At 36.5% G+C, this 19,901-nt stretch overlaps 2 protein-coding genes and 1 long non-coding RNA gene across 3 annotated transcripts; all 3 read left to right on the forward strand.

The window, feature by feature from the left end:
* The first annotated feature begins 4,322 nt into the window (after positions 1-4,322).
* On the forward strand, positions 4,323-5,662 carry LOC137577390 (uncharacterized). The gene is made up of 4 exons (XR_011032407.1): positions 4,323-5,019; positions 5,098-5,177; positions 5,384-5,459; positions 5,522-5,662. It is a non-coding gene; the product is annotated as an uncharacterized lncRNA (long non-coding RNA).
* A 1,594-nt stretch (positions 5,663-7,256) lies between these two features.
* On the forward strand, positions 7,257-8,025 carry LOC137577106 (uncharacterized). Its single transcript, XM_068290489.1, has one exon. It carries the CDS (start codon positions 7,431-7,433, stop codon positions 7,836-7,838), a length of 408 nt encoding a protein of 135 aa, XP_068146590.1. The 5' UTR covers positions 7,257-7,430; the 3' UTR covers positions 7,839-8,025.
* Positions 8,026-11,605: 3,580 nt separating this feature from the next.
* On the forward strand, positions 11,606-12,600 carry LOC137577231 (uncharacterized). The gene is made up of 2 exons (XM_068290637.1): positions 11,606-12,126; positions 12,201-12,600. The coding sequence occupies exons 1-2, from the start codon at positions 11,626-11,628 to the stop codon at positions 12,534-12,536; spliced, it is 837 nt and encodes a 278-aa protein (XP_068146738.1). The 5' UTR covers positions 11,606-11,625; the 3' UTR covers positions 12,537-12,600.
* The last annotated feature ends 7,301 nt before the right edge of the window (positions 12,601-19,901 follow it).

The following is a 19,901-nucleotide window of genomic DNA, read 5'->3' on the forward strand; positions in this document are numbered from 1 at the left end:
TATCAGCAGAATATTATTTTTCGTTGTCACACACAAGTAAATGGCAATTGACTAGGGAATACCCTTAGTTGCAGTGCCATGTCATGGAGGTAAATTGTATATTAGAAGCATGACTAGAAAATGTAATCTTCAAAGGGGTTAAAGGTCATTTTGTTGTTTCTAGTTCTTCCCCTTCAATGAAGGTAATGGAAATATTGTATGAGTACACACATGTATAGATACCTCTAACGTATTGCAAATATTAACAGTTTTTCGAAACTCATTAGCCTGAAAATGGGGAATTAGGAATGATTGAAAATTATATGTAGACTGGTATTCATTTCGGTGGTTCACTATAAGTCAATTATTAAAAAAAAGGATAATGTATAATAACTTTTCAAATATTTGAGCAACCTCTTTAAAGTCCGTTGCTTAGTTTAGGGGGCAAATGTCCACTTTTTATTTGCATCGTTAGAAACTTTCTCTCTTTTGAAAAATTAGGTAATGTTGTGGACTGCAGACAATTTTGTATGTTGCATACTTTATGGGGCGTAAATTATCTTATATTTACTGATGTTTGCTATGGGGAATGCCAGATGTCTTTAGTTGGAAACTAAATTTCGAAATTCTTGGACTTTTTGGGAAAATTTTTTTCAATGTTTCCAATGTTTAATGAACAAGACATTTTTTTCTGTTTTTCTGCTTCTTAACTGGTTCCTGGTGCCGCAAGTCTCGAAAGTCGCTTTGCTTTTATGCAATTTCTGCCTAAAGGCGAATCAAAGAGAGGGACAAGAATATTTGCCTATTTTTGTCTCAGGTGTGTATTTAGGTTACAAATAGTAAGCAAAAATCTTTTAATATCACTCTGATGTTAATATATTTGCTAATGGTTAATCCGGCACATATTCTGTCGGCCATATGTTCCATATATGGACCACAAAATGGATGACAATGCCTTTTTAATTTGATTCCAATTAGTGGCGCTTGAATGGAATAATCAGTTTTTGGAACAATTGCTAAACTCATTAGAGTGTCCACCCCACCGGCTCCTCTCACTGCCACTTTTTCCTATATACACATATTCATACATACGTCAGTGGGCCATTAACAGCTGATTCTATCCACAATCTTCTTTTGCCATGCTTTTGCCCACATGGCTTTGCATAATGAAAGAGCTCAAAACTAATTAACGCAAAAGCAAAGCCGGAACAGAACAGAACAGAAGAGAGAATACTTCTCGCCCTGCCCGCCCCACCCGACACATTTCCACCCACTAAGCACTAGGCCATCTGCCATTACCCCTCCCCTTCCGCAAACATACACACACACATTCGTCTCTGCCTCTCTCTCCCCCCTCTCCTGGTTTATCAGCATTTTGGGCCAAAAGTGAAAGAGATTGTTGCTCGCTTGGTCTGTTCGCCTGACATTCATGTCTGACGCTTGTCTAGGTTATTACAGGCCACCCCCACTAAGAGGAACGCCAAACGTTTATTACTCATTAGCACGCACCCAAAACAAGGCAAAGGGCCAAAATGGCAACTTTTGTGTGCTAACTTTTTGTTGGCCTCTGCTTGCTCATTCATTAAGTGAAAGACTCCCGCACCCAAAAAAAAAAAAATATATATATATAATAATAAAATGAAAAAAAAAAAACTTTTTCATTAAAATTTTCGTTTTTATTTATTAGACATTTCTCTCTCTCTACCCTCTCGTTGCTGGAGCGGCCTCCACTGTTGCCCCTTGATCTTAGTGTGTGTGGTTTTTGTTGTTTGTGGGTTCGTTAACAGTTTTTAGTTTGCTTCTGATTGGAAAGTTCTTTTCTGCATTTTCATGTAAGGCTTCCGACTGAAATACTTCGTCTCCCGTGTCTCCCCCTTCACCATTTCCCCTCTTCCCATAGTTGGCATTGAACTGATGAGGGACTCTGGCAGCAATGGCCAAGCGAGCATTTTCTGCTTCTGCTGCTGCTGCTGACGCGTTTCTTTTGCTGTTGCTGCTGCTGCTGCTGCTGCGTCGTAGTTGCCGCCCGCCTTGTCCCTGTCGACTTTCTGTGGTTTTCTGTGCGCCTGATACTATGCGCCGAGTTAATTGGTTTGCAAACAAATTAACCAACGTGGGTGTGTACGTTTCCTAATTAGCAGCTTTTGTAATTAAATATGCCCGCAGCCATTCAAACTGTGCCAGAAGTGGTGGAGAGAGAGAATGAGTGAGACAGGGGAGAAGGAGACGAATCAGTAGCAGTAGTTGGGGGGTAAACCACATGCGTGGCATAACGGTTCATGTGACGCACAGCGGCGTCAGCTGAGCTAAAGCCAAAGTCCCCCATCCAACTTAGTTACCCCCACACACACACACACACACACACACAGAAACATTTGACTTGGCTAATGAACGACAAGAATAATGGCACACAATTCAGTTGCCCCCTTTGCATGCTACGCCTCAGTCGGTCGTTCGGTCGGTCTGTCGGTCGCTCGGGTGGCTGACGTCGCAAATGAAAATGCATTTTAATTAGGGGTTTTTGTTTGGGGCTTTTGTTTTAAGTTCTCTTTTTGTGTGTGAGTGCCAGTGAGTGTGTGTGTGTGTGTGTGTGTGTAAATGTGTGGGTGTGCTTGTGAGTCTCTCAGTCAGTCTGCAATCAGAATCAGGCAAGCTTCTCCCGTTAGAGTTGTCGAGTTAAGAATCTGTTTTGGCGTAATTTAATCAGTTAGCAATAAAGGGGAATAATTAGTTTTATTTGGTTATTATAAAACATAATAAGCGATAATTTATTTATCTTTAATCTTAAATATTATTCATTTCATACATTAACTTATGTTAATATCTAGAAGAAAGTCAAATTACATTTAACCTTTAACAAAAATACTCACATCAATGTTAAAATATATAAATTAATAACAAAAAAGTACAGTACCCTCCTTATACTTTATATTGGTGACCAATTTCAGGACTTGGGATCCTTAAGATATTGGAAACTTTATAGAGTAAACGATCTTTTAAGATACTTGATAAATTTGTATAGATTTCCGTTTATTATGGATCATGTCAATATATTCCTATTCCCAACGAAACTTGCTATAACTTGTTTTATATTTAAAAATTAAAAAAAAAATGGTTTCAAATATTTTAAAAAGAAGATCGAAGATTAAGCATCTATACCTAATGTTATGGATTATGAAATAAAAATTGAAGTAGATGTTTCTATAAAAAAATTCTAATAATGAAATCAAATCTAATTGAATGTGAAACTTAGCATTTGGCATTGCGCTTGTTGATCATTTTATTTCGGTCACTCGACAACCCTGAAGCATGCCCAACGACAAGCGTATCCAATGGGACATGCCATGCAGTCGAAGGGAAAGGGGGAGTCAAAATATATATGAAAAAAAAACTTGGTCAATGGGCGAGCACAGGAGCTTTCGGCATCTCAAGAGACCGCTGCCAAATGAGGGGCAAGGGAAGGGCGGAGGAAAAGGTTTGGTAGTTTGGTATGGGTTTTTAAATGCTGGTTGGAGCACCCACATTTTCTGTCTCTCTCTCTCTCTCTCTTCTCTTCCATTCATTATGATTGCTATTGGTGTAGTTGTTGTTGCTTTTGTTGTTGTTGCTCAATTGAATTCGAGCAAAAAAAGGGTCCAATTAAAAAACCACAACAATTAACGAGCCAAGTGAGTTAACTTGGCATAAGTGGAATTTTAATTGGCAACACGAGAGCTCTGGTCCAACAACAACAACAACAGCAACAAGAACAGGAGCCGAGCCGCGAGTGACTAGCCGAGTGCCGATAAGTGCAACAACGACAACGAGTAGCAGAAGTAGTAGTAGTCGTAGGAGGTGGGGGAGGCAAAGTGAAAGAGAGAAAGAGTAGTGTAAGAGAGGCAGAGGAGAGAAAGAGATGATGGTGATGGTGGTTGATGCGGGCGGGTGGGGGGTGAGCAGCTCGTTATGGGTGCCCGGGAGTAGTTAAGTAAATGAGCATTTTGTTTCACTAATGAACACTAATGAATGCCGGAGACAGCACTTCTCTCTCCTTCTCTCTCTCTTTCTCTTTCTCTCTCATGGTTGTGTGTGTGTGTGTGTGTGTGTCAGCCTTTTGTTGGTTTGGGGTTTTTGTGTTGTTAATTAATAAACACGACCAGTGCCAGAGAGTTTCAGCAGTTCTCATTGTGTGTGTCTGTGTGTGTGTTTCTCTCTGTGTGTGTGTGTGTGTGTATTTTTGAAGGGGTTAAAATAAGCAATTAGTTGGATTTTCGACTAGGCGCACAGCAAATGTGCAGACGTTGAAACACATTGGCCAGAAAGTTTCAAACTGTTGCCCCGTCATCATCATCATCATCGTCGCCGTCGTCGTCGTCGTCGTCGTTTGCCGTTGTCGACGTCGTCTTCTTCTTCTTCTAACGAGCAGCAGCGGCGCAGGAGTTGAGTCTGGTGCCCTCCAATAGGAGGTAATCTCATGCCACACACAAAACACATTCAGTTGCCAGTTGGTAGGTAAGCCTGCCACGCATCGGAGGTCGTGTCTGGGAAACAACAGCAACAAAAAAAAAAAACAAAAAACACAAAACCCGGGAGAAGAAAACTTTGTTGCTCTTCGGAGGCCTTCTTGTGTCTCTGTGCCAGGGCTTAATTAGTGACTGGCATTTAGCAATTAGCATAGACTTGAACCACACAAACACACACACACACACAAGATATGCAAGCTTAAAGGGGGTTGGGCTGATGGGGCGGATGAGGGATGTGAGGCGCTAACCAATGTCAGTAGGTCACTCACCGAGACAATTGCATTGATGTAGGTTATGGTGCGCGAATTCGATGATCTCCAAAGATGGCTTAGAGAGTAACATATAAACTGGGCCAATGCATTGTGAGAATATATGAGGTAATGGGTTTTGAAGATCGGTCGTTAATAGGTAATATCTTGCAAGCGAAATCCTTGCTTGGCAGTATTCAATTTTAGATCAATATGGGATCCAGGAAGGGATAGCGAGATGTCTGCACACACACGGTATGTCTCCTTTCAGCTCTTATAATCCCCAACATGTAAGTCTTAAAAGTGGTCGGGCAATTTGATTAAATCTTTATACTGACAAAATGGTTTCGTCTGTCCATATTTTATAGGATTTAAGTCGTTTATGGAGTGATATACCTAATATACCTTAAAAAATGTATCCCGATGCAATTTTGGTGTAAGGACTCATGTAAGTAATCATGTCAATAGTTAATCCCATTATTCGTCATCCACTATCGTTTCCATTATCCCCGACGGAACTACCTTTCAGCATTGCTTCATCGGCGGGAAATTTCACCTACGTCGGGGTTCGAACTCGAGCACAACAGAATTGTAGTTTTAGTAGGTCTCCATTGAGCCACCACTTAATGTTTTAAGTATCTTGAATAATTACAGACACTAAATCATCACAAAGTAGAACCGTCAGAATTGACTTAATCCAAATTTGTACCTATGTATGTGGTTCTAGGTCGTAAGTGTTTACTATATATCATCAGCTTGAAAAATTAAATAATCATTTCATTTATATTACAGGAATTCTATAGCAAACAAAGTACGCTTTTGTGGAAGATCCCTAGTAAGAGGTACAATAAATCACCAGAAACTAACTGAATGAAGCGAAAATTAGAGGAAACAGTTTAAGCATCTTTCAAGTTCAGCAAATGTCCCTCAGCAGTGTCAATAGTTAATCCCATTAGGGCAATTACTTCTAATTGCTGTTTTAAGTAGCTAGAGATAAATATTTAAGAAAAAACTAAAATTTTCTAAAAATGCAAGTATACAGAAAACATTTTGGACCTATATAGAGAATTGGTTCCCTTTCTAAATTCTACCTCTTTATTCCCTAAAGAATATGAGACAACAATTTGCATGTTACTTGTACAAAAACTATAAATACTACCATCAATCTCTGAAGGACATAAACTAGTTTTGCAAAATGCAATAATCAGAGAAGAGGACCCTAAAAGGTTCATACATGGCATGGTAAGAAGTTTAAGCCAAACTTTACTTTAAGTCTGCTTATGTTCCGTCTTTAAAATACTTTATTTACTTCATGATTCTATGATTCATTAAGAACTCCTCTAGTGAAAGGACTAAGATCTACGATAGACGTACTAAAGTGAGATGATAAGGGAAATGCCATGAGATCATTCATTCCTCGTGTATTCAGTAATTTTCATTTAGGATGGCTCACAGATGATCCATTTTGTTATTAGATAAACTTTTTTTTTTTTTTTTTTTGTATCATTATTAATTGCTTTATATTTAGTTTAAAGATTAGTTAGGGCGATCGATCAAAATGAAGATAAATTTATTACTGAGCCACACTTCAACGATGTACAAACGATTGCAGATTAATATCCTTCTGCTTCTATCCATCTTCCCTTTAAGGCTTCAGTCTTAACTCCCATGAGTTAACTTTAAGTCATGGGATACATGGACATTGAAATCAAGATAAATTAAATAAGTATTATAAAAAAGAGTAATATAAAGCAAGAAACATGTAGCTTAATCCATAATTTCCATTCTTTGAAAGACATTTCCCTTATGGCTAGTGAAGCCTTAATATGAGTAAGATCATTATGCCTTTCCCAAAAGGTTAGAGTCTTCAGACGACCTTAAACTAGCTTCCGATCGATCTAATTGCCTAACAATATAAGAGCCATATAGGCTAATCATTTCGATCAGGCAGGCCTATAGTTTGATTAATGAGCAAATCTCAATTTGTTATGCTCTCTAAGCACAACCTTCTCGTTCGAGCTAAAGTCTATGTTCTAGAGTCATTGAGGTGTAGGTACATCTAATTAAAATGTCAGCTCCTTATAAGTCCAAAAACTTTCGTTCACGTAGACACATAATAAACCATCTAAGGTGTTGTTCTCTCATTTCAAGACAATACCTACATCAATTAAAAAGTATACCAAGAAAAAAAATTCTAAACTTCCACTTCGAGCCGAATGAATCATATTAATCATTTGGCAAATCAAGATAAATATAGATATTTAAACTGTATACGCCTTGGCGGTAATGGGTAGCTGGCTTTGATTGAAGCCAAGGAGGTGTTTTGTTTGACTGTTTTTCTTGACTTTATATGGCGCGTCATCTTTCTAGCCGTCTAGGCTGCCATCAACAAACAAAAGTTGTGGAGGTGTTTTCTGTGTCTGACGACGACGACGCCGCACCAAAAACCCGTTCAACCAACTGACGGAAGAAAAAGCAGCTCAGCAAAAGCTTAAAAACACAAATGAAAACTGACGTCACCGTGTTTTAAAATACATACAATCACAATTTACATGAATGGAAATGAAATCATATTTTAGAATATCACCAGCTTGAACTTGGCTCAAACGTGTTTCGGAACGCCAAGTGATCAGTTCGATCCTCCAGAAGATCGTGTGTGTGTGCGTGATATTGTGTGAAAGACAGTGAAATAAGTCAAAAGATGCCACTACATCGCAGAGATGATTATATACCCATCAAGGTGGAGGGTTGGAATGGCAAGTTTGTCTATCCCGATGGTGCGGTCAATAATGTCTCCAAAATACGACGACAAAATCATTTGGTTACCAATACATCAAATTTCTATGGCTTCAATACGGAGCCCATTGTCCTGCCCACCGCCTGGGATGGAACATTTGTGAAGAGCGGCGAAACACGCATCAAACCCGAACGTAATCGTTCGGATGATCAGGATTATTATGACTATAACACCGAACCGACCATATTGCCTCCAACTTGGAGTGGTGAATTCGTTAACGATCCGAATGATGTCCGCATTAAGCCGGAACGTAATTTCTCTGATCCCCGTGACTATGCCGAAGCAAATCGTTTCAAATTGGTCCAAAAGTAAAGAGATCCCCTTTCCCCTCTACTTCGATGTTAATTTCTTGAACTAATAATGTGCAATTACTTTCAAATGTTTTTGTGTTTCTCTATGTACCTAACCTAAGCGTTTACGTTTTATTTTTTTGTATTATTACGTTTATTTATTTTTTCTCTACACTTAATAAAAACAACAACAAGAAAATGTACAACAATTGCTAGAAAGTTCGTTTTTGTTTAATCACCTTGAAAGTCGAGATAAATAATAATAATATTGGCGTAGGCGTTTCCCAATGACCGTTTAAGGTCATCATTGCCATCGATCGAGTTTGCAAATTGACTTTTCATTCGAGCGATCCATTATCATAAATATATCTAAAGAAATTTCTCTATTTGTAATTACAAAGGCAGACAGTGAATGATTTTCGATCTTTCTGACTATAAATTATATTATATGAATGTTTATTAAGTTTTCGTTACGGCAACTTTTTGTGCTTTAGAAATCTATAAACAAAATTTTTGAATATTTAGTAGTGAAAGTCATTGAAATATCTCTCTTTCCTGGTTTCAATATCAAACAATTCCGTGGATACATTAAAGCCAATGATTAAGTTAAGACTCTTGACAACTTTTCAATAGAATAAAAAGAATTTGAATAGAAGGAAAATATATACACTGAAACTTTTCCAATTTTATAGTTGATTTACTTTCCTTTCTTATTTCATTTCTTACTTTGTGATCGAAATTCGGTTCGAAAATTTAAATAACTATACCTATTTAATCATTAACTATAAAAAAGCTTAAAAATTATTCCAATTGTTTCTCTTTTTTTTTAGAATTTAATGGCCTGATCAAAACTCAAAGTTTCATAAACGTTTTTAGTATTTCCTATATTAAATCCTTCACTTTATGAATAAGCATAGAATAACTTTAAAAATCTTAATAATTATCATAAAAAAAATATTTCTTATTGTCATTATAATTAAAATCTTTACCAAAAAAAAAACACTGACAAAAAGTAAATGAAAAAAATTATAGGAAAATTTCGCAAACTCTGAAAAGGTAACAGAAAATTCCGAAACATATTCACAATTTGTGAAAAAATACATAAGAATTTCATTTAAGTTGTTGTTAAGCACATTGCATCCTTAAGTTGAAACCTTAACAAACAAAACTGAACTAAAGCTTAAAATATATATGAAGTGGGTCAAATAAGCTGCGAGCCACTGTATATGAAAAAGTTGAAGAGAAAAATGACAAAAATTAAAAACACTTCTAAAAAATGTACTACCAGAGTGAAAAGTATGTACAATTATAAGTCCCTATGAAACATAGAAGGTTGTTCTTAGTATAGAAATAGTTACCGATAGATATTTAAATTAAGGTTTTATATTCCATTGGAATCGTCTACGACTTATGAACCTCGCAAAGCGTTAAAAATGGAAGAAGCTGAGGGATCAGTCATCAGTGAATGAAAAGTCACGAAAGGGTTAAAATTTTACGAAAAATTCGCTTCACTTTGTTTATGAAAATCGCCTAAAATTACAACTTATTATTTCCACTCGTATTAATTGACCAAGGGAATATGAATTCTGGTTTATTTGTAGAAATGTAAGAAACAATTCAAAGTAATTTAATTTACTTGATACCCGCTTTGCTGGCGGCATTGACAATCTTTTCAAGATTAGCATGCAATACTTTGATTTCTTTCAACTTATTTTCATCCAACGATTTCAGAAAATCCTTGTTAACTTCACCGTCCACAAGCTTCTTGGAGGTCAAACACAGGACACCATCTTGTATGGGTATATTGACGTTGGCAAATGAATCGGTCATGACTTGTGTCAAAATGGGACTACCGAATTTGGATAGAGCTATCTCTCCGGGCTTGGGATAGCGCAGAAAAGCCAAGGGCGATGCGGTGGGTGATTCATTGCGATCGGCACTGGAAAACTTCAATCTGCTGGCCATAGGAGTGCGTGTTTTCTTGCGTGCCACATGACTGGAGGACCTGGCTGGGACTTCAATTGAGTGGACAGCAATGCAGGCAGAGTGACCAAGATCTTTTCTACGTAGAGCGCGAGCCGAGTGTAAGGGTCCTCCAACACCTGTTGCTTCCTGGGAAATGCTTTCACCCAAACCGCTATCTTTTTGTCGTCCTCTAGCTCTTAATCTCCGTTCACAGGGTACATCGGGCGGCGCTGCCTTCATCTTAGTGAGTTCACTCACCTTGAAGTCGGAGAAACGCGAAAGTTCCCCTATTAATTCCTTAAATTCACCCATTTTCGTCTCTTTCAGATCCTTTGAAATCATCAATTTCAAACTGTTGACCTGCGTATCCACAGAAGCTTTGAATTGTTCCTCCAAATCGTCCGCGGTATCAAAAGTGTCCTCCATTTTCCTATAGAAATTGTTAACAATCTCGTCGAATTCGTCTCGTTTGCGTTTTTGTTTTGACTTTCTTGCAGACTTTGGCATTTTTAAATTTTTTATTAATTTTAATATCACTTTTTCGGCTTTTGTGCTAACTACAACTGAAATAATATCATACGATTAAGGTTTCATTTTGACATTCCAATCAGAAAGTAGTTGATCCAAAAGAAATTTCTTAATTCCTTAAAAAGTGTAAAATATTCACAGACTACTATAAAAAGTGATACTTTTAACTGAATTTCACTGTGAATTCAGGACTAAATTATAGTCCTCTTAGGAGGAAGAGGTTCAACAAAATCTTACTAAATCCTTAAGGCACTAAATCTGTTTACATAATTTATGGACTTCCCCTGAATTTGAACGAAAAAGATAAAACCAGATTCTAATTTTGACAAGAATAGTTTCTAATGTTTAAAAAGTTTACAAAAACATTGTATAAGTAAGAAACTGACAGTAAAGTGTTGTGTGTAGCATACTTTAGGGAGTTAAAATAAATCCTGCCTCTGTTATGGATCTGAAATGCATAAAAGAATTAAAATCTACTTCATTTTTTGTAGCTTTTTTTTTGGAAAATTAAAATAATGTTTTTTTTTTTATTTATTTACCTTAGATCAACAAATTGTTGTCATTAAAAGTAAATAAAAGATAATTTTACAATAACAACTGCTCTAACAAAAAAGTGTTATTAGGTTGGGCAAAAAATCTAAAATCAATAATGAAGCAGAAAGTGAATCATGTACAATTTATGAATCATTAATAATTTTTTTTAGATGTAGAATTCTACACTTTTTGAAAATTGATTAGTAGAAAGAATTGAGAGACTTTAAGGAAGTGGATCTTTATGAAGAAAATCTACCCAAAGTAATAAAAGTTATGAAATCATTTATCAAATTTTTTAACTTACAAACATTTAAAGTTAAATTTTAAATAGTTTTCAAAGGTTTTTTTTTGAGTGTGTGGCAATTGGACAAAATGCCATGTCTTTGTCTAGGCCCCAGACTTTTGACTTTTAGATAGTCCCCAATAAATGCAGAAATGATAAAATGTATGATTATTTACACAATTCTTTTTTTGTTTTTAATTTAGGAACTTAATTTCTTTTTTATGTAAACATTTGAAATGAAGGCAAAAGATAAAGTTAAGTTAAATTCAGAGAAATATATGAGAGAGTGTTCCGTGTAAATAATTAAGCGATAATATTATATTGAATGAGATTTTAATAAGCGGACATATGTTTTATAGAGGTCGCTGATTGTCAGATAGTGAAAGAGAGCAAGAGAGTCTCAGGGGGGGAAGCACATTGTGTTAAGAGAATATGCGAAATATTTCGCAATTTCTTATAAAAGTGACTACACTTTGAATCGGAGCCCATTGAAGTCAAGATGTTAGAGAAAATCAGTGTGTTTTTCGTGGTTCTCTATCTTAGCCTTAACCTGGACACAATTCAGGCTGCCATTGAACCTCTGGATGATTATGTTAGCCAAAATATTCGTCAATACAATGCCAAGCTAAAGCAATACGAAGTGGAAATGGCAGACTTCAAAACGATCTTTGCCAAACAATTGAGTCCCATAAATGTTCAGGCCGATCAACTGGAATTGAAGTTGGAGGAGACAAATGCTCTACTTGTTCCCATTCAGTTGATTGATCCCTGGCATCGTCAATGTGTGTTGAACTATAGTTCCAGTATTCCAACCATAGCAAGTTTACGTTCCAGCCTAAGTGGTTGCGCCTCAAATACTGCCGATTCTCTAATGTCATCTCCTAAGACCACTTACAACCAACTGAAAACCTACTACGACAAGTTGCCGAATTCAGTGGCCGCATGTGAGAAGACACATTCAAATTCTCAAACGAATTATACAATCTGTGTGACGAAATTGGTGAGTTAAAAACCTGAAGGAGTCGAATAGTCGAATGAGTCTTAACAAAATCTCTCTCTCTCTCTCTCTTGTAGATAACAGATGCCAATACATATACTGTGAATAATCAGAAGACATTTACCAGCTATATGGAATCATCTCAGTGTACAGCAGATATTCGCATTGTCGCTGCCTGGCAATGCTCTTTCAATGTTGTCTATAATACGGCTTCCACTTTGGCCACGGCATTGCGTAAAATTGAAGACTGTGTGGATAATCGAGCCTGGTGTGGTTCAATGGCCGCTTGTAAAACTGCTAATTGTGATCCAGTATATTTTAAAAATACTGTTAGGCTTGATGAGACAATACGCAATCCATTGTATAATCCCAATAGTACAGTCAGTTGTATGCAAATACACTTTTATAATTGAGTACCTTATGAGTGCATGGCATTCAAATGCTGTTAAACAAATAAAATCAGATTAGAACCAGCAACTTTAAGGACATTCTATAATGTCGGAATTTGAATGAGATTGAGATTGTTAAATATGGGACAAACCAAGATGAGTGGGCTAAGATCAAAAATGGCCAAAGTCTATCATCTTTAGACTGAGTTGTCCACGCTAAAAATAGTTGGGAATTACTATTGGATAAAGCACAGTTCCCAAGTTTAACTCAAAGCATCAGAAGATTGTGCCTAATCAACTACCATCACACTGTAATACATATTTTAAATATTTTACTATAGACAAGTTACTATATAACAAGTGAAACCATGGCCTGCACCCCGACCAACTACCTACTACCAACCCTACGAAGAACATTGTGGCCCATTTTAATCCATACTATCCACTTGTTTCATTAATGAAACATTCCTATACATAGCTTGACCCAATACTAGCTTCCTATCACATAGCACTTTTCTATTTACCTTTGTAACCAAATCTTTTCTGCTGACTTCACCAGAAGAGCGACCTACTCAACATCGGCCACAGTACGATCAATAGAGGTTGATCAGCCCTTTTGAGGTATATTTAAGGCCCAGATCTGTGGAGGAGCGGCAATCTTAGTTTAGTTTAGTCTTGGAATCAGAAGTACATACAAGTGATTAATAAACGAATTATAACTTTAAATGGAAGCTTCTGTGTAATTAGTTTCATGGTAAACTAGTGGTTAACGAAAGAGTCTTATGTGTGATGACACATCTCCCATGTGTATCCGAAGGATCATGGTAATGCTACACCACGACATGGAGACACGTATGATAGACGTATGTATGTTTCAAATGAACACTAAATTGTAAATAGTTAGTTGACATTCATTTCGTAAGCTTTCTGCATTATTGTTATAATTATTGTTAGAATGCTTGAGGCTATGTAAAAAGTAATTTAATATATAAAGTACGTTCTGTCTAAGCTTTGAAGCAGATTTAAGATAATTTTTAAGAGATTACTCTAATAATTAATATTTTTTAAACCAAAGTAAGATTTGGGTAAGAGATTACTTTATCAACACAGTTCCGACTAGGATATGAAGTCAATCATCTGAAACTCTTCTTTGGTGTTTGAAATAAGAAATGTTGATTAGATTTCGTATTTTTAGTTTCATATGTATAAATTTCTTTGATACTTTTAGCAGTCCTGTAAAAATTCAAGTAAGAGTTTTACAAAGATTCAAATAGGAAAGTTTTTTTTAACACGAATTTTTACAGTTTTGATGTTGTGTAGCAATTTCAAATGACAGAATCCAATTAGATATCTATACTTAATTGGTTATAAAGTTAACATTTACCAGCTAAAACTGATTCATTCGAGATATTGGAAAAGGATATATGTATATAAGCGGTAAGTACTTTCGATGGATATAATTTTTGGCTTTCACAACATTTTCAGTTTTCTAATCTGAAATGAGTTGGTCTGACTGTTCCGAAGGCACTTTTTGAGGGTCACAGGATATTGAGGATTCCAATGTCTCAATTTTGAATATATTCAAAATGTAAACTTAAATTATCATTTAATTTTTATATTATCAACCATTTTAATAAACATTTTAATCACATTTATAAAAAGTCGTTCAAACCCACTTAAGACCCACACGAGAAGATTTTGAAGCTTAGTCGTATGCCTGAAGAATTTGTTTTTGGATTAAATAATAAACCAAAATGTTTGGATATTGCTTAAACAGTTAGTCAGGTGATAAGAAGTCTCTCCACTTATGTATTTATCTGTTGTTTGCTCAAGGCTTTTTTACAGTTATTAACAGCACCTGTTGAATTTAATCGCAATCTGAATTTTTCTTTTTTCGAGGCACCTGTTGATCATTTTTTCATTCCATTTTAAGATTTTGGACTTGGGTAGAACACAAATCCTTGGTAATTCGCTATAGTTATGCTTGATGAAGTAAATATCAGGAAAGCAGAACTACCAGAACATGATTTTTTATCTGAATTTTCTTTCAAAAATCCTAAGCTGCTCAAAGGTACCGATTTTCAAAAAAATCAAAAGAGAATTCCAGGAATTCCTAAGATGAAAACATAGAGAGCATAATGTATTTTCCTTTGAAATCCATATGGGCAGATGTTATCGGCACAGGCTATAAAGTGAATGGTGAGTGTGGGAAATGCTTCCAGGAAACCAAATATTGTTGGGTTTCATTTTCGAGAGTTGACACGAGATCGTGTGAAAAATTTTCCAAATGATTGAAATTATTCTGAAAATTGTACCAGGCAAACAGCAAAAACTGTATGAAAATGACACCAGGTAGACCTACTTTTTTACGGCACAGACCAACAAAAAGATTATGTGAAAGAAGAATTCTAAAAAAAGACCCAAGTCTACCTGTTGCTTTGTGGAATTTCCAATAAAAAAGAAAAGGATCCTGTGTCCATCCCAAAAAAAGAATCCCGAGCAGCTGTGGGAAAAACTCGGAGCATGTGCCTCGCTTGGAACGTGAGAATTTTCCGCGCAGATTGTGCATTTTGAAGACTCCATGGCCAGGCCAACAGAAATTTTAGCAGTTGAATGTTGAGAAAAATCAAAGAATTTAGAATTATCTACCTGTCGATGCACCTGGGAAAATTGAATTCTCCATTGATTCTAATCTTTTTTCTTTTATGGGCGAAGGATCATGGCTATTGAATAGAATATAATTGAGCAGCCGGCGCAGCTGTGGGAAAATCTTTTCCAGCTGCCTGTTTTGTTTTTCCTTTGGCTCGATCCTCGAGAGCGCTCGTGTGGGAATTTTTCCGGAAAATTGTGTAAATGGAAAATCTTTGGAACAGGCCAACAGCATTTTTAGATAAATAACCACAAGAATTTTCCAAAGAATTCTACCTGATCATGGGAAAATGCAGCTGACAATGGGCAGAGCACACGTTTTCTTTCGTTTCTTTTGATTTTGGGATTGGGGATCGCAACCTGTTGATGAGCTGCCTGGGAAAATTGCAGCTGCAGCAGATGTGGGAAAATAGAAAAAATGGTTCTCATGCACATTTCCTTGTCCTGTTGATCCTGCCGCAACGATCGTGTGAATATTTTGGTCAATGTGAGAATTTTGTACAATTTTCTACTAGGCCAACAGAAGTTCCAGCAGGACACTCTACCAAAAGATGGTGTGGGAAAATTCATGGGAAAATGCATTAGATGCACGTGGGAATGCAACTCAAGTGGTTGTGCGGGTCACCAGGCACTTAACCCTTTCATCATGGTTCAAGTACATATTTCACCAGTCGAACAGAACTTATAGAAACATGATGCCAGAAATTTTTCATCGGAGCAACAGGTTGATGAAAATTTCTATCGGTTGCAGGCTCAGCATGTGGGAAAATCATTCGAGTGGTTGTAAATACTTGTGATTAGTTAATGGGCTAACAGAATAGTTGGTAAGAGTTTGGGAAAGAAACAAATCTTCGGCAGGAGCCTAAGGATAAGGAAGCGGAAGCAGGATCTTGCCTTTTGACACCCAACAGGAAATGCATTTCCGCACAGGAAATTGTTTAAAAAACGCAACAGGAAATTGTTTTTCAATCCCAAATCAATTTCCTGTACAATTTCCCGTTTTTTATATGTTTCTCTTTTTTATTTATCTTTGCTCTGTTTCATTTAAGAGGAACATGTGGGCGTGATTCCTAAAAAACATTCTTTCTGGACCACATGCTGTGATTTCTTTTTTTGGGGTTTCTTTGAGCGTGTGAATCTTTTTGGCTTAATTAGGCATCTTGTACTAGGCGAACAGAAATGTTGATAGGATGTCAGAAAACTATAGAGAAGTCTTCTAAATGAGCGTGTGAACTGAAGCTGTAGAAGTGTTTGGTTTGATCTTAAAGGTTGACAGTCTAGCAGGATCTTTAAAGGATATCTCCTTAAAGGAATTTACATATTTCTCAGATATGCAAATTGAATTAAATGGCCAGGCAAACAGCATTAAATTGTTTAAATTTGCTAACAGGCAAACAGTTTTTGCCAGCAAGCAAAAATAAATCAAAATATTTATTTACCTGAAGAATTGTAAAGGTAAAGAAACCACCACCAAAATACAAGGTAACGAGAAAAACTATACTCACTCCATTTTATCCAGATTTTTTATCTCTTTTGAAACTAGAAACGTCTTGAGGACTAACAGGATAACATAAGATGGTAAGCAGAGGCAAGATTAGTTGACTTACTAGGGTTTCTTTACCTGGCAGGAAACTCACAACCTCACAACATCTTACGCTCTTTCTCTCTCTTCTTCACAATCGAAAACGTCTTGAGGACTAACAGGATAACAGCATTTCATAAATGGTGGTGAGACTTCTTACGTCATATCTTCCTTTCTCGACAGGAAACTAACCTCCTTATATTGCTCCTTTTCTCTCTTCTTAACAACCATAAATGTCTTGAGGTCTAACAGGATAACAGCACGTGACAGCTAGAGGCAAGATGTTTCAGTTTCTTACTCTTGAGGGTTGAATAGATTTGCTTGCATGAGGATTTCAATTCAAGGAGTTGAAAGCAACAAGTAAAAGAAGGGTTGAAACTGTCATCTTAAGTAAGCGGCACACAGCATAAACCAAAGGCAAATTCCTCTTCAATATGTTGTCTTGAACGAGCTCTCACGATCATTCCTTTCAGTTGTGGTGGGCGTTTCTTTTAATCCTTTCGATCGAGGCAGGTAGATCTGTCGGTGGAATTCCTTTCAAAAAGCGTGAGAATTTCAATCAATTTTTGTTGATCTTTTAACAGGCGAACAGCAAAAACTGTTACATAACGCAGACCCAAAAAACAACAAAAATACATATAAACGGCTCTGTCACAAAGCGTGTGAAAAAATTGAAACCGAGGATCGCGTGGGAATTGGGAAAAAAGCAACCAAATGGATAAAACAAATTCAAAAAAACTAAGAGAGAGAGAAAAAGTAACGTATTTTCCCACAGCTCCTTCCCATGTGCTGTTATCTGCATAGGCTTAAATTAGTTTGTTAATTGTTTGGCATGTGCTTGCGTGAGAACTTTCCATTGATTCACTGGAAACGGTAACAGGCGATCAGCCGAAGCAAACCAGTTGCTCGCAAGGCAAGCAGACAAGAGAGAGAGAGAGAAAACAGGAGGGAATGTCGTGTGTGTGTGTGCAAAAGGGAACGACACAGACAGAGAGTGATGCGCACAAAGAGGGATATAGAGAGAGGCAGAGTGAGAGAGGAAGGGAGATCCTCATCCGGCCAAACGGATGTGAAGGGTTTCGTTGCGTTCTGCATGTGTGTATGTAAGAGGGAGAGTGAGAGCAAGACCAAGAGCCAGTCTGTGGGAATTTCTGTGTCAACTGCCGTTACAAGAAATAAATAACTGAAATTCTTTTAATTTCTTTTTTTTTATATTTTCAGCGTGAGAATTTGTTGGTCTTACGCAGTCGGCTCGATCAGGTCATCAGCATAAAATGTAAGCAAAACACCAAAACAAAAAGAAGAATTTCAATTCATTTTGTTTCTTGTAACAAGTTGAACAGGTCTATTGTAAGATTCCATGCCGATTGGTAACACATAAATTTGAATAAACCACATCAAGCATTATGCAAATGTAAAGGTCAAATGCAGACAGAGAATGCTGAGGGCGACAAAAAAACCAAAAATCAAAACCCAGCACAAACAACAAAACCAAAAATAAACAATTAAAAAAATGGGAATTTATAAATAAAATGTTATTCATATGAGAAAATATTTGTCTAGAAAAGGATCTCAATTGTTTTCTGCTTCTGAAATTCTTTTTGTGATCACAAAAAACTTGTTAAAATTATGAAATACGTTGCCGAAATGTCTATTTTTAAAATCCACTTTTATAGAAAATTTATTAACAAACTTCATTAAATGAAAAAAATTAATAGAAGATCATAAGTAATTTACTAATTGTAAGATCAAAATCTCGATAAAAATCTACTACACATATTGATGAGTGATGAATACTCTAATGTTAATATTATATTGGGAAAAATATATAAGGCTAAGTAATAGTAATTAATACTTATATTAATTAATTTGATTTTGCAAACTAAAGAAATATAAGGCCAAATCACATGAGATGGCAAACTGCATAACCAAATCAATGTATTACATTCTGCAAGGGTATACAAAAAATCCCTTTTGTGCAGTGTGTGCACACATAAACTTCAAGTTCTTAGCGAAACGTCTTCGAGTTGGTTGGCTGCCTTCCTAAGATTTCTGTCAGCCTGTTGCCACTCAAGACATTTACAAGCATCAAATTACAGAACAACAAGTCTCAAGAAATTCAGGCACGTGCCATGAGAACAACCCCTGAAAAACGAAATTGAAATTGAAAAGAAAAGAAACGAGGCCCCTGTCTAAGAAGTCTTCGCTCCCATTCCTTTGACAGCCAATTAGTGATCATCAGCAAGAGATTATCAACTTTAATAATATGGTTGAGTAAACACATTTAATGATCGCATGACAGTTTTATTTGATAGGCCTTCTTGATATTTTGTCACGATAATTTCATGTTTTCTCCTAGGCCAACAGCATTGAAAGTAGGCAAAAGAGAAAACGAAAAGGAAGAAACAAACGATCTTCAACCACCAAAAGATAGATCTTGGCATAGGAAAAAATACACACTCGTCCCTCTGAATGCCTGTTAGGACTTCACGCCATATTAAAATGAACATGAAACGTTCCACAGGTTTTTTGTTTGATATGCTAATTAGGGGGAAAAAAGAGTTGAGAAACTGTAGCAAACGAACAGGTGAACAGCATTTGTGGCAACTTGAAAGTCCTTTCTCTCCTTCTAAGTTATGACTTTCCTTTTTTCGATACTCTACCTCTTGGTTTTTGCTGTTAACCTGTTCGAAATCAATTAGCAAAACAAACACAAAAACTCACTAAACAAACATGGGTTCACTTTTGCTATTGTTAGAATGAAGTGAGAGCGAGTGAGGGAGAATTCCGAGAATATCATATAACCAAATGCCTTCAGGGGCCACCACCTGCGGTTTAAAGTGCAATCAAGCCGAACAAAACGATTAGGTGAACAGCCTTAAGGAGATGCTGCTGTCAGTTAAGAAACAAAGAACTGAGATTGAAGACACAGTCAGTCAGTCAAACAGACAGACACACACAAAAAAGGGATCATCATCTACCTGAGAATTTGTAAGGGTCTCATTATGTGCGCTACCTGCCCAAAAACAATCTTCATCATTTCATCTCTAAGGATGCTGTGTGTGATTGATTCTGTTCTCCTATTCGTTTGATACAGTTTTAAGCCTTTAAGGCTTTTGTGTGAAAGTGATTTGACACCATAAGAGTTAAAAGAACAA

This window comes from Drosophila tropicalis, unplaced genomic scaffold (assembly GCF_018151085.1).
Source record: "Drosophila tropicalis isolate 14030-0801.00 unplaced genomic scaffold, ASM1815108v1 contig_593, whole genome shotgun sequence".
NCBI classification, from domain to species: domain Eukaryota; kingdom Metazoa; phylum Arthropoda; class Insecta; order Diptera; family Drosophilidae; genus Drosophila; species Drosophila tropicalis.